Here is a 14,676-nt window from a genome sequence, read left to right as displayed (position 1 = left end):
CCCCTCATACTTCCCCAAGAGGTGTGTGTGGCATCTAGGAACTGCTCCCCTCCCCACCTCCTGTGCCCCTTGGATGAGCCACCCATGGCTCTGTCTTGGGCCCTTCCCTGACTGGGCAATACCTGTCCTGGCTCCACTCCCTCCCTCACCATGGGGGGGCCTCAGTCTGCCCCCCACACCCTTTCCCGTCCACTTCCACAGACTTACCAGCCAGAGGCTGCTGTAAAAGCTGCTAGGCTGCATATCAGCTATGGGATCAGTATCGGCCAATTTAGTTGGCTAATAATTGGTCATTGGTACTGGCCAAAAAAAATCTTTATTGGTGCACCCTTAGAGTGCAGTACTAACTTGTGATGCGACTGCCAAAAAGGTTGACCCCACTGCTTTAGGAGATGTAGTTTGACAACAAAATGGAGTCTCTGCATTCGATTAATGAGCGTATGAAACCACCTACATACAGCTCAGTGGATGTTCTTTATGAGGTGCCATGATAGGGTTGCCTGGAGTCAGGCTGGGTCCCAACATCCATGGTGCTTCTGTTGCATCTAGTAGTAGAGTCCTTGTAGGAATACATTCTTAATATATCATATTTCTCCAAATCCAAGACAACTTTGGACTTAAGATGACTTCCCCCCTCCCCCCATAATTAGATGTTATACATCAAAAATTATAACTTTGTTTTATGTATCCTGTATAGAATCTTATTATTGAAAAGTCATCCTAAATATGTCCCCCCACTGCTGTGGTGGAGAAAGAAGCGAAGGGGGCAAGTGCCCCCCCCCAAATGTCCAACAGTGGCATGCTCCCCTCCCCTACCACACAGTCTTCCCTGGCTGCATGTCCCCTTCCCTGCTACACAAGCCACTCCAGCCTAGGGGCAGGAGGTGGCTTGGCTTTGGCTCTGAGCCTGGGGCCATAGCTGGAGCTGAGTTGTTACCTGTTCCAGGCTGGTACTTGAATCTAAGATGAGGCTTTTCCCTTCAATGTTGTTTGGGGTTGGGGAACCTCATCTTAAGATTTGAGCAAATATGGTAGTATGTGACTGATTGGGCCATATTTATAGACCTTGCCCTCAAAAGTAACTGTTTTTCTCTTGATTCTTTATGTTGGGAAAGCATGCAGCTAATAAGTCTTTGATGATATTTCCTGGATTTAGCATATTTAATTTTATTTAAATATTTTTTAAGATTATGAAAATTCTATCCCTGCGCATATTTTACACAAAATTTGGGTTTTGTTTTAGATTGTTCTTTTTATGAACAGATGAAAAGCTCTTAATTTAAAAATACTTAAAAGAATATCACTTATTTTTAGCCCTAAGAAGCAGGAAAGCTTTGACAAGAAAAACCTGTTCTTAGTACAAAAAGTGTTCTCAGTTTGGGCAACCTGGACCCAGTGCTGGCTCCTGGTAGTTGATTTGCAAACTGTTTGACACAGTCAGTCAGCCTTTTAGTTTGCTTTAAAGAGCATTTCTTTGCAATTTCTGCTTTCCAACACTTGTATGGTCATACTGAGACCTGTCTTTCTCAGTGGTATTGAAGTTGTCAAGAGACTCTTAGGTACCCTGCAATGCAAGACCCTGTTTCTGCCAGAAACCTAAATACAATCTTTCTTATACTCCTGGAGCTTTACTTATTCTCTCTGGGAATGCTCCGTATTTTCTGCAGCTTGTTGCAGCAAGAAGAGTGAGCAAGTTTTAGGCCTGTGCAGCTGAGTCTCTCTACATGGCATTCCACAAAGATGAGGTAATGTGAAAATCTCACCCAAAATTCATCCCCATGGGTGGTCTTTGTTAGGTGAAAGCCCATTGGTTAATGTCCACCAGTTATTTTCTTTAAGTTCCACTCTGGTATCTGGATGTCTTTTAGATTCTTGCTTTAAAGGACTTAACATACAAAATCAATCAGACATTTAGTTGGGAGTTCACACACTTTCAGGTTTTCAGTGATCAGATCTAGCTGTAGTAGAAATTCATTAGTATTATGCATGTTGTCTGTACTGTGCTCTGTACGAATTGAGTCACATGAGGTCCCTTCTAGCCCTACTTTCCTGTGATCTGATAGTTTTTAAAAGACTGTGCAAGAGGCCTCTAGATCTTGACTTCAGCAAGATAATTGTTAAGGAAATAATCTAAATACAGCAGGGTAGAATACATTTTAAAATAATCTTGTCCTTTGAGAGAACCTTTTAGCTAGCTATAACAGACTTCAGTGGAGCTGTAAAATGTGTCTAAAAATCATGTTTTTAAATAGGTAGATTATTAGTTTCTGACCAGTCTCTCCAGGGGCCATTTGTTGTCCTTGAGCTCTAAATTAGGTTCCTCAAAGGCAAGTGTGGTAAGAAAATGCATATTTGATTTTTGAAGTCAGAACCCAGGCTCACTGACTCACCCTGTGACTGTTTTGAATCTCTTATTACAGGAAGCAGGGAGAGACCCTGGCTCTAGTGCTTTTCTTTTTAGCCCTATAGGCTGTTTTTGGTTGCATCTTTGCCATCTTACCTGCAAAGAATTTCTCCTTTCCTACAGATGACCTAGAGCAGTGGTTCTCAGCCATTGGTACCTTTATGTACCACCTGCTGATCAATGTGGCAAAAGCAAAACCGGAAGTTTCACCATGACACTTCTGGATTCGCTGCGACAAGCCAAGTCTCACCACAGCCTGGGGCGAAGGAGCCTGTGTGAGGGGGCCCCCCCCCCGTGCCCTGGCACACTGATGACAGGGCGTGAAAGCCCTGGTGTACTGGTTGCGATGGGAAGGGTGGTGGCTGGAACTTCCAGCCTGAACAGGTAAAGACACCTCCAGCCCGCCAGGCAGGGGGGTGGGCAAAACTCAGAATCAGGCACCTGCGTACCCCCTGCCCATGTCTCACGTATCCCTAGGGGTGTGCGTACCATGGGTTGAGAAACACTGATTTAGAGCAGGGTGGAAGGAGTGGGCCAGACCTGAGGGATTACCTTTGAGTCAAGTAGCAGTGTCCCCTTCGGGGTATGTGCCAGTTCTAGAATAGCTGGAGTTCAGCATGCTCCACCCACTTCACATTTCTATCCCAGCTTGTCTCCTACACCAGAAGCTGCAGCAAGGGACTCCTAGAAGCCAGTTAGGTTTACTCTGTTCCTGCTGGAATCTCCTTCTATATGGCAGTATCCCTGCAGGGGTTTTGTGAGGATCTTCTGTCCCACTGTACTTCCTAATTAGTGCAAAGGGAGAAGAACAGGGGGAAATATGCTTAAAGCAGTTTTGGCTCTATGTTTTTTAAATATTTTCAGTCCTCAGGCTAGAAAGATGGGTTACCACTCTTAAATGATGATTTTATTAATTGCTAAGCCAACAGAATTCCTCAAAGGCCAGAATTTGGCGTAGACTTATTTTTTAGATCAGTGGAATGTTCAGACATCATCCTTCTTCCTAAAATGGTTGCAGTGTGGTGTAGATGAAGTAATATACAAATGTTCTTGATCTTTTACAGCTGGATGACTTGTATTGCGTGCTGATGTGCCTTTGTATGCTCTCAGACTTACTGCCTAAGATAATGTTCCCTAAATTTTGAACCTAAGGCATGCTTTCTTGGATTAAAATTGATGGCACATTTCACTCTTATACTCAAAAACATGTCTCTATGAATGTATATGACTTTTATGTGTCGTGTTTGCATGCATGTGCACACGCACACTCTTAAAGACAAATGTCTGTTTCAAAACTTGAGTTAACTTTGTGGATGTGGTGGATGATGCTTTTTTCAAACAGCTGATAGAAGTTTCCTGATCACTGGCCCTGGTTCTTATGGGGGACTTCAGTCACCGTGACATCTGCTGGGAGGGCAATACAACAGTGCGCAGGCAATCCAGGAAGTTTCTGGAGAGTGGTGGAGGCAAGTTCCTGGTGCAAGTGCTAGAGTGGCCAACTAGGGGTCATGTTCTTTTTGACCTGCTGCTTACAAACAGGGAAGAATTGGTGGAGGAATGTAGTGTAGTGGATGGCAACTTGGGCAGCAGCAACTGCAAGATGAGTGAGTTCAAGATCCTGAGGAAAGGAAAGATGGAGAGATGCCGAGTAAGGACCCTGGTCTTCAAAAAAGCAGACTGACTCAGTCGGGGAACTCATGGGCAGGTTCCCCTGGGAAGCCAGACTGAAGGGGAGAGGAGTCCAGGAGAGCCAGCTGTACTTTAAAGAAGCCTTCCTGAGAGCGCAGGAACAAACCATCCTGATGCACAGAAAGACTAGCGAGTATGGCAGAAGACTAGCTTGGCTTAGCATGGAACTCTAAGTCACATAAAGGAAGCTTGTAAGAAGTAGAAACTTAAACACCCAAGGAAGAATGTAAGAGCATTGCTTGGGCACACAGGGATGAAGCCAGGAAGGTTGAAGTGCAATTGGAGCTGCAGCTAGCAAGGGATGTGAAAAGCAACAAGAAGGGTTTCTATAAGTATGTTGATAGCAAGAGGAGGATCAGGAAAAGTGTGGGTCTCTTACTGAATGGGGGAGGCAGCCTTGTGACAGGATACAGAAAAGGCTGAACTGCTTAGTGCCTTTTTTGCCTCGGTCTTCACAGGCAAGGTCAGCTCCCAAACCACTGCACCAGGCAGCACAGTTTGGGGAGGCGGTAAGCAGCCTTCAGTGGTGAAAGAACAGTTGGGGAATACCTAGGAAAGCTGGACATGTACAAAGCCATGGGGCTGGATGGAATGCACCCAAGGGTGCTGAAGGAGTTGGTTGATGTTATTGTAGAGCCATTGGCCCTCATTGAAAACTCATGATGATCAGAAGAGGTCCTGAATGATTGGAAAAGGACAAACGTAGGGCCCATATTTAAGAAAGGGAAAAAGGAGGATCCAGGGAACTACAGACCAGTCAGCCTCACCTCAGTTCCTTTAAAAAAATCATGGCGCCAGATCCTCAAGGAATCTATTTCTGAGCACTTGGAGGGAAAAAAGGGTGATTAGGAACAGTCAGCATGGATTCACCAGGGGCAAGTCATGCCTGACTAACCTGATTGTCTTCTGTGATGAGGTGACTGGCTTTGTGGATGCGGGGAGACTGGTGGATGTGGTGTACAGGTTTTCCTTGCTTTATGCAACTTCTGTATGTGCAAATTCATTCTTATGCGATGACCCTTTGTATACCAAAATACGTTATGTGCAAGGTAAATTCACTCTTACACGATTTATGTGATGGCAACCCGCAGTCAGCTGCTTTGCATGGTGCATTGTGGGAGTGACATGCACCAAAATATAGTCTGCTGTGTGCATCTGTGCTCCTCGCTCGTTGTCTGCAACATGCGTTTCTGTAGTTGCTATCCCCGTTATGGTAGTGCCCTTTGCTTGTGTATACTGTCTGCTGTTGGTGAGTACCACAGTTGTCTTGTGAAAGTGGTAGAAATGGGTCTGGGGGCCAGTACAGTAGAGGTCTTGGAACATATCCCTATCTGTTACATTGTAAAGTGGGTTCCTTTTATGGGAATTCAAGTTATGCGCCCTTTTCCAGGAACACGTGTAGCATAAAGTGAGGGAAACCTGTACCTTCATTTTAGCAAGGATTTTGGTAGTCTTCCAACATATTCCTAGGCAAGCAAAGGGAGTATGGGCTGGATGAATGGACTGTAAGGTGGATAGAAAAGTGGCTGGAGCATCGGATGTGGAGAGTAGTAATCAATGCTTCGATGTCTACCGGCAGCTGGTATCAAGTGGAGTGCCCCAGGGATCAGTCCTGAGGTTGGTTTTGTTTATTGTCTTCATCAGTGACCTAGAAGATGACAGTGCACTGTCAGCAAGTTTTCAGATGACATCAAGCTGCGGGGAGTAGTAGATATACTAGAGGGTAGGGCTAGGATTCAGAGTGACCTAGACAAATTGAAGGATTGGGCTGAAAGGAATCTTATGAAGTTTAACAATGACAAGTACAAAGTCCTGTGCTTAAGACAGAACAGTGTCATGTACTGCTACAGGCTGGGGGCTGGCTGGGCATCAGATCTGCAGAAAAGGACCTGGGGTTTATAGTGGGAAGTAAGCTGAATATGAGCCAACAGTATGCCTTTGTTTCCAACAAGGCTAATGGCATACTGGGTAGCATTGGTAGGTGTGCTGCCAGTATGTCAAGGGAAGTGATTGTTTCCCTCTATTCAGTGCTGGTGAGGCCACATCTGGAATACTGTGTTCAGTTTTGGGCCCCCCACTACAGAAAGGATGTGGACAAATTGGAGAGAGTCCAGTGGAGGGTGACAAAAAATGGTGGGGCTGGGGGACATGACTTATGAAGAAAGACTGAGGGAACTGGGCTTATTTAGTCTAGAGAAAAGGGGACTTAATAGCAGCCTTCAGCTACCTGAAAGGGGGTTTGAAAGAGGATGGAGCTAAACCAGGGGTGGGCAAAATATGGCCCGCAGGCCAGATCCAACCCACGTGAACATTCTATCCGGCCAATGGGGCCCTTTAAAAAAAAAAAAAAAAAAAAAAAGTAGAAATTAATATTTCTCTGCCCTTGGTTCCTGTCAAAAAATGACAAGAGCAGTAGGACCCAGGGGAAGCCTTGCAGGCTCGAACAACAGCAGGGCCTGCCCCACAGCCAGAAGCCCCAGTCACGGTTTCTGGGCTGGGAGCATGTGGCTGCCCTAGCAGCCCGTGGGGGTGGGGACCATGGGCAAGGAAGGAGTGCGGTGGGGGAAGCAGCCCTTCCCTGCCCACGTCGGGTGCCCCATGCTGCAGCTGCTTGCAGCTCGCATGGGGCTGCCTCTACCTGCTCCAGACAGCCCTATGCAGGCTGTGAGTGCCTGCAGTTTGGGGCACCAGGTGTGGGAGGGACCACTTCCCCCCCTCACTCATCTTTTCCCTGGGCTCCTTCACTGCATGAAGAAAAGCGGCCCCTCGCCTGCCCCATGGCTGGCGCCCCGTGCTGCAGGCACTTGCAGCCCACGTGGGGTTATCTGGAGTAGGCACAGGCAGCCCCAGGTGAGCTGTGAGTGGCTGCAGCGTGGGGTGCAGGGCATGGGGAAGGTGAGGGGCCACTTTTTTCCCCACGCTCAGCACCAGCTTCTTCACTGCTGTACTGTGAGGCTGGGGGGCACTGGGTGTGAGCGGGCAGGGAGCCAGCGTGAGCACCGGTGTGGGCCAGTGCCGATGGGGCCCAGAGCAGGGTGGCAGGAGCGTGGGGTCCCAGCTGGCAGGGGCTCTTTAGAGCCAGGCCAGCGCCCCTCTCCCTGCTGGTGCAGGCCAGCCCAGCTCCACAGACCTCTGCCAGCCTGTACCCCGCTTGGGCCCCACCAGTGCTGGCCGTGGGACAGTTGGTCCCAAGATGGTGACCAGGGTGCGGGGCACCTGTTAAGGGGCAGGGCTACCCACACAGCCCTCAACAGCCTGCCAAAACTTTGTAAGTGGTCCTCCGCCCAAAATAATTGTCCGCCCCTGAACTAGACTGTTCTTAGTGGTGGCGGATGACAAAACAATGGTCTGAAGTTGCAGCAAAGGAAGATTAGGTTAGATATTAGAAAGAATTTCCTCACTAGAAGGGTAGTAAAACACTGGAACATGTTACCCAGAGAGGTGGTGGAAGCTCCATCCTTTGAGGTTTTCAAAACCTAGCTAGACAAAGCCTTGGCTGGGATGATCTAGTTGGGGCTTATCCTGCTTTGAACTAAATGACCTCCTGAGGTCCCTTCCAACCTTAACTTTCTATGATTCCTTGAATGAACTAATGCTACTTAATTTTTTTTTTTTTTTGCGGAGGGAAAGCCTTTCTTTCAGTTCTATATTTTAATTAGATGTAGCTCATTCTGCATTTCTCCTTTGTAGACTGCCTTTGCAGATTGTCCATTTTCCCAACTGAAAGGGGACGCAGCATTCTGTGCACTATATGCACTTCCTACGATGTCACAACTATGTATTTAAAGAATTTGACCTAGTGATAAGTAACCATCCCTTGCTATTTTTTATGCCAGTCTGTGTCTAGGCACTTACTGGAAGGGAATTGTCTTTACTGAAGATAGTATTTCTCATCTGTTCTTCTCTTTTGTGGGTTCACATGGTTTCCCCTAAACTTAAGAGTGAACCTTGATCTCAACGTGACTGCTCTATTCAGGGCTTATGTACAAAGACTTCATCAGTATAACTCATTAGTGCTCAATCTGTTGGCCCAATGGGCCATATGAGGGGCATGGGTCTGGTTCACAGGCCAGATTGGACCTCCAAATGCCTGGGATTGGGCCCTGCATTGCCTCCACCTGCAAGATAAGGCTCCAGGGGCCCTGTACCACCTCTGCCCAGGCCCATGTGTCAAGATTGGGTCTGTTGTGCAAGGCCATAGTCCCACAGGGGTTTCCCATGGATCTGTGGGGAGCACTGTGGACTGGATGACAGTCCATGGGCCTGTGGGTAGGGGGTTGAGCACCCTGATATAATTAAATGTGTAAAGTCCCTAGCTTATACCAGCAAAAGGTTTTTGGTTTTTTTTAAGTCTACGTAGTCACTTCATCATCAAATGGCATGCTGTACTGGCAAAGGAGCTCTTACTGAAAAGCTGTAGGAAGCCATAGAACAGTTGATTCCCAACCAGGATGCTGGAGGTTCTTTCAGGGGTGCTACAGGGTGCCTTGCAGACTTAACAAATATGAGTCACAAGATAAACATAAATCAAATCAATGTAAATCAAGTATGATTCAAAAGGTAGATCCAGAGATTTCAAAGTCATTTTGTTAAAATCTTTCTGACCTGCTGTGGCCTTTCTGAATTCTTTTCAACAGAAGAATTGCTCTGTTATTTTTCTGAAGTCAAAAATGAGTGAAAGCTAAGAGCTGCATTTTCCAGAGCGCTGTCTTGAGTCTGAAAAAAGGCTGAGAACCATAGAATGTCAGTACAACTTAAGGCCTTGGATGTCTAAGTCTCTTACAAGTTTTTCACAGTTTTTTAAGTTGTTTTTTACAGTTTTCACTCACAGGGCAATGACTCAAGGTCATGTTTATTGGCAAACTTTCCTTCAGAAAAGCCTGATAAACGTTTGGTTAGCAAGTCTAATATATTGTTTTGTTTATTTTTTTTGCCTGAATATTGTTCTTTCATTTGTCTTAACGGTGTTTTTACATTTTAACCTTAACAGTGAACAGAGTATCTGCCAAGCACGAGCTGCAGTAATGGTCTATGATGATGCCAATAAGAAATGGGTACCAGCTGGTGGGTCAACTGGATTCAGCAGAGTTCATATTTATCATCATACAGGCAACAATACATTTCGAGTAGTGGGCAGGAAAATTCAAGACCATCAGGTAAGTGAACCTCCTAAAAACAATTTTCCTAGAAAACATACTGGTAATTATCCTAATTATTCACTTAGGAGAGCTGTCTTCTCAATGAGGTAACGGCATGATCTGAAATAAGTTTAGTTTATGGTATTATCTGCAATACACCAGGAACTTTCTAAGCCTTTAAGCAGAGAAGGCCACTTTTCCAAGTATCTGAACTTCTAGTAGACAGGCAAATAGATTAGGTCAAGGAGAACATCAAGCAATTGCTTTATACATCAACTTGATTCATGGTAAACTGTCAAATTACAAAACAAATCCTTCTTCCCAAATCTGTACCCACTACCTTCCTTCTTTATGTTTCCCTTAACTTCCACATCATAAGATTGAGGTCCCCATGGTGAGGGAGTGGGGCTGGGGCAGGCAGTGCTCAGCTGGAGTGGGGTGGAGAGCAGGATGGAATCACAGCTCGTCTGGAGTGTGTGTGTGTGGAGGGGAGGGGCAGCTCTCTCCTTGCATGCTCCCTGAGAGGGTATGGGGGGGTGTACGTGCCTGCATTTGCACAGGGTGGGGGTGGAATGCCGCTGGGCTGGGCTGGGCTGCGCTTGGGATAGGTGGTGGCAGAGCTAGGATCAGAGCTATGGCAGGGAGGCTGCAGCCACCTCAAAATTTGGGGAGTGTAAGGGCAAAAAAGAAGGCATATAGGTGGTGGAAGCTGCCAAGGAGGAGTATACCTACTTGGCCCCCCACTTGCAGGGAGGCAGTTAGAAAGGCCAAAGCAATGACAGAGCTGAGGCTGGCAACACAAATTAAAGACACCAAAAAGTCTTAGGTATGTAGGGAGTAAAAGGAAGGTGCAGGGCAGCGTAGGACCCTTACTGAACAAGAAGGAACGATTAGTGACAGAGGGGACAAGGCTGAGCTATTCAGTGAGTTTTTTGCCTCTGTGTTCCTGAACAGGGTTCAAGATAAGTCTCATAATGGGTTCGTAGATGGGCATCAGAGGGACACCAGCCCACCACCTGTTGCTGATGACTTGGTGCAGAGTTACTTGGATGGACTGGATACATTTAAGTCAGCAGACCCAGATGAGCTGCATCCGAGTGTACTGAAGGAATTGGCTGGCATACTGGTGTCTTACCTGGCATGGCTGTTTTAGCACTCATGGCGCTCGGGTCAAGTCCCGGAGGACTGGAAAAGGGCCAATGTGGTTCCCATTTTCAAGAAGGGGAGGAAGGAGGATTTGAGTAATTATAGGCCAGTTAGTCTCACCTCCATCCTTGGAAAAGTCTTTGAAAAGATTATGAAGGATCATATTTGTGTGATTTCAGCAGGAAAAATAATGCTATAGGGCAACCAGCATGCCTTTGTAACAGGTAGAGCATGCCTGACTAATCTGGTTTGGTTTTGTTTTATGACAGGGTCACAAAACGCGTAGACACAGGAGTAGAGGTAGATGTTGTTGTTTTCTTGGATTTTAGCAAGGCCTTTGATACAGTATCTCATCTCATGCTCATAAATAAAGAGGCTGTGACATAAATGTTTACATGGTTCGGTGGGTGGCAAATTAGCTTAGCGGTCACACCCAGAAAGTGGTAGTAGACGGGTCAGTATTGATCTGGAAGGGTGTGGGTAGTGGGGTCCCACAGGGTTTGGTCCTTTGACCTGTATTCTTCAAAGTCTTCATCAGTGACTTGGACGTGGCTGTGAAGTGTACTCAGTCCAAATTTGCAGACGGTACTAAATTGTGGGGTGAAGTGCACACTCCGGGAGGTAGGGAAATAATTGTAGGCAGACCTGGAAAGATCAGAATAGTGGGAAGTACACAATAGGATGCAGTACAACAAGGACAAATGTGGAGTGCTGCACCTACGGTGCAAAAACTTCCAGCACGCCTACTGGCTAGGAAATGACCCTCTCAGCAGCACAGAAGTGGAGAGGGATCTTGGAGTCATAGTGGACTCTAAGATGAACATAAGTCGTCAGTGTGGCGAAATAATCAGCAAAGCTAACTGCACTTCATTGTGCATCAACAGATGCATGACAGATAGAACCAAGGAGGTGATACTTCCCCTCTATTACTAGAATTGGTCAGACCACAGTTGGAGTACTGCATCTGGTTTTGGGCGCCATACTTCAAGAAGGATGTCGATAGACTCGAGAGGTTCCAGAGGAGGGTCACTTGTATGGTTAGGGACTTACGGGACAAGCCCTATGAGGAGAGACTGAGGGACCTGGACCTCTTCAGTCTCCACAAGAGAAGGCTGAGAGGTGATCTTGCTGCTTTCCCCTAATGAATTTATAGGCAGCCACAAGGGGTCGGAGATCCTCTGTTCACCAGGGTGCCTCTTGGGGTAACAACGAACAAGGGTCATGAACTGACAGAGCAGATTTAGGCTAGGTATTGGGAAATACTTGATCATGGTAAGGGTGGCCAAAATTTGGAATGGGCTTCCAAGAGAGGCGGTGCTGCCCCCTACCTTGGGGTATCATAGTAGCTAGGGTCAGAAGGGACCTAAACAGATCATCAAGTCTGACCCACTTCCTTGGGCAGGAACGGATGCTGGGGTCATATGATCCCAGTCATGTGTCTATCCAGCCTCCTTTTAAATACCCCCAAAGTAGGAGCGAACACCTTAGAAGTTGGTTCTAGGTTCTAGCTGCCTTAACCGTAAAATAATGCCTCCTGATGTCCTGCTGTTTATCAATTTGTGACCGTTATTCCTAGTTACCTGTGGTGCCCAGGGGAACAGGGCATCTCCTATTCCGTGCAGTGACCCTTGCCAATTCCCTCAGCACCCTTGGATGAAGAGCATCCGGGCCTGCTGATTTGAACACATCCAGCCCCTCCAGAAGTTCCCTAAGTAAGTCATCCCTAACCTTGGGCCTGGCGGTGCCTCCCCTGAGTCTTTCTGTACTTCCAGTGGGGGAGATGTCTCAGTCCCTGCTCAGAAAATGGAGGCAAAAAATTTGTTAAAGAGGTCCACTTTTTCATTTGCAGCAATCGCCAGATTGCCAAGCGCGTCCTGCAGGGGCCCTACATTACCTTCTTCTTGCTTCCTATGCATTTGAAAAAGGACTTTTTGTTATCCTTAATCCTGGTCACCAGCCCCAGTTCTGTCTTAGCCTTGGCCTTCCTAACAGCTCACCCTACAGCCTTGAGCAGTAGAGGTGCTTTGATAATAGCCCCTTGCTTCCATCGGATGTACACCTCTGTTTTAGCACTCAGGAATACCTGAATGCCCTTGCTGAGCCATGGGGGATTTTTAGCACTCTTACCCCCTTTTGTTATGCATTGGAACTGACTCCCTTTGGGCTTGGAGGATTGTCTCCTTGAGGAATGACCATCTGTCTTGGACTCCCATCTCCCTAAAACTTCAGGATCCCAACGCCTCTCCTACTAGTCTTAACTCATTGAAGTTGGCCCTCCTGAAGTCAAGGACTTCTGCCCTACTGCTAGCTGTTGACACCCTGCACTGGATAGTGAATTCCAGCAGGCGCTGATCACTATCGCCCAGTTGGCTGAGAACCCTCAATTCCCTCACCAAGTCATCGCCTGTGGCAAGGATCAGGTCCAGCAGGGCATTTCCCCTGGTGGGACTGTGCACCTCCTGAGTTAGGTGGAGGTCCTGTATCTCGGCTAGGAATCTACGTGAATGGTTAAACCTAGCTGACTGCTCTTCCCAGCAAGTGTCTGGGTAGTTCAGGTCACCCATATTCTTCATACTTCTAGCATTAGTGTAGAGGCATTTAAGACTTCCTGTGGGTGTTTGTGGTGCCCCCTTGTTCCTAAGTCTATTGTGGTCCCTGTCACTTACATGGGTACTTCCTGTGCTCGACACCTGGCTTGATGGTGAAGTATCCTTCTGAGCCTCTGTGGCCCTGTCCCTTGGTGAGACTAGTTTAAAGCCTGCTGTATGAGGTCAGCCAACCTGGAAGAAAAGACACGTTTACCTTTTGGGAAAAGATGAAGCCCATCCCACCCAAGCATGCCCCCTGTGTGGAAATGTGAGTTATTGTCAAAGAACCCAAAGCCCGCTTAGTAACACTAGCTCCGAAGCCACTGGTTGATTTTACCGATGCAGGCGTTGTGGCACCGTCCGTGTCTACTCACCAGGAGAATAGAGGAGAATACCATCTGCACCTTCATCTCCTTGAGCTTGGCAGAGCCTTGTAGTCCTTCATGATGCAGTCTGGGCTGCTCTTGGCCACATCATTTGTTCCTATGTGTATTAGGACCATGGGGTACTGGGCAGAGTGTTGGATGAGATCTGGGATCATCTCTGACATCCTGAATCTGGGCCCCCGGCAGGCAGCAGACCTCACGTGCCATGTGATCGGGGTGACAGATGGGTTCCTCTGTTTCCTTTAGGATGGAATCTCTGATGATGAGGACTCTGCGTCTCCTCTTCTTGGCATTCCGTCCTTGCTCAGTCCATGCATTGCCTGGAGTGGCTCCATCTCCTCCGGAGGCATCACGTCAGCCCCCTCCTCCGAGGCTGCAAGGGCCTTGTATCTGTTCCCCAGTTGTACCTGGGGAGCTGACACTGCACTAGCCTGGGCAGGCCTTGTTCTGGTGGGTACCTTCTGCCATGTCTCTGCAATGCATCCTACTTGCAGGGCCTTTCCACTTGATTTCTGACCCTGCAGAGAATGGAAACAACTGTCAATTCCATCCTCTGTAGCCCTGATTCCCCTGCAGCCTTCTCACCTTGGCCTGGAGCTCCCTCACCTGCTCTTCCAGGGCCCGTAGGCGGTCACAAGAGGGACAGGCGAAGGAGCCCCCAGACCCCTCTCCCACCCCTGACTGCAGGGCCCTTGCCAGGCAGCCCCTGCAGACAGGGATCTTCAAGAGAAGGCTGGATGGGCATCTGCCTGGGGTCATGTGATCCCAGCATTCTTTCCTGCCTAGGCAGGGGTTTGGGCTCAATGATCTGTTGAGGTCCCTTCCAACCCTAGCATCCATGAATCGTGTTCCTTTCCCGTCCCTCTCTACTGTTTTCCATCAGCTGCTTCTAAGAAATGAGGCCCCATGTACCATGTGCCTTCTGTAGTTGAGAGAGTCTCCATTTTTTTTCCCCCTCAATTGGGCAGGACCTAACCCATGGCCTGTCAGCATAATTTCCCTCAAGTCACCTGACTTCAAGCTGTTTACCTCTTGTAGTGGGGTATGATTGTCACAGGTGGATGTGCTAAATAACTTTACTATTTTATACAGAAGTCCCATGTGGCTTGGATGTGCATTATTTGTAAGTTGTTTATCTCCTAGGTTAAAGACTATGAAGCTAAACTCCAGGTTCATTTGCTGGGTAAATCTGTGGGGTCAGCATTTTGATCCAGGAGCATAGGACTCAGCTGGGTACAGACCCTTTTGGAGTGTAGGTTCCAGAAGGACCTTGGAGTGTGGGTTCTAGAAAGACAGCAGGTCAGGATGGTTTAGGAATTATGAAT

At 47.5% G+C, this 14,676-nt stretch overlaps 1 protein-coding gene across 1 annotated transcript in view; it reads left to right on the top strand.

Moving 5' to 3' along the window:
• ENAH (enabled homolog (Drosophila)) overlaps positions 1–14,676 on the top strand; it is a gene marked incomplete at its 5' end in the record, with an annotated part of 181,415 nt that overhangs the window by 62,797 nt on the left and 103,942 nt on the right. Inside the window, one exon of the mRNA XM_019549546.1 lies at positions 9,084–9,249. Coding sequence (XP_019405091.1) covers positions 9,084–9,249 — 166 coding nt within the window. The remainder of the gene's footprint in view (positions 1–9,083; positions 9,250–14,676) is intronic.

This window comes from Crocodylus porosus, unplaced genomic scaffold, assembly GCF_001723895.1.
Source record: "Crocodylus porosus isolate Cpor-Errol unplaced genomic scaffold, CroPor_comp1, whole genome shotgun sequence".
In the NCBI taxonomy this organism is placed as follows: Eukaryota; Metazoa; Chordata; order Crocodylia; family Crocodylidae; genus Crocodylus; species Crocodylus porosus.
This window is presented reverse-complemented; position numbering and strand designations above follow the sequence as displayed.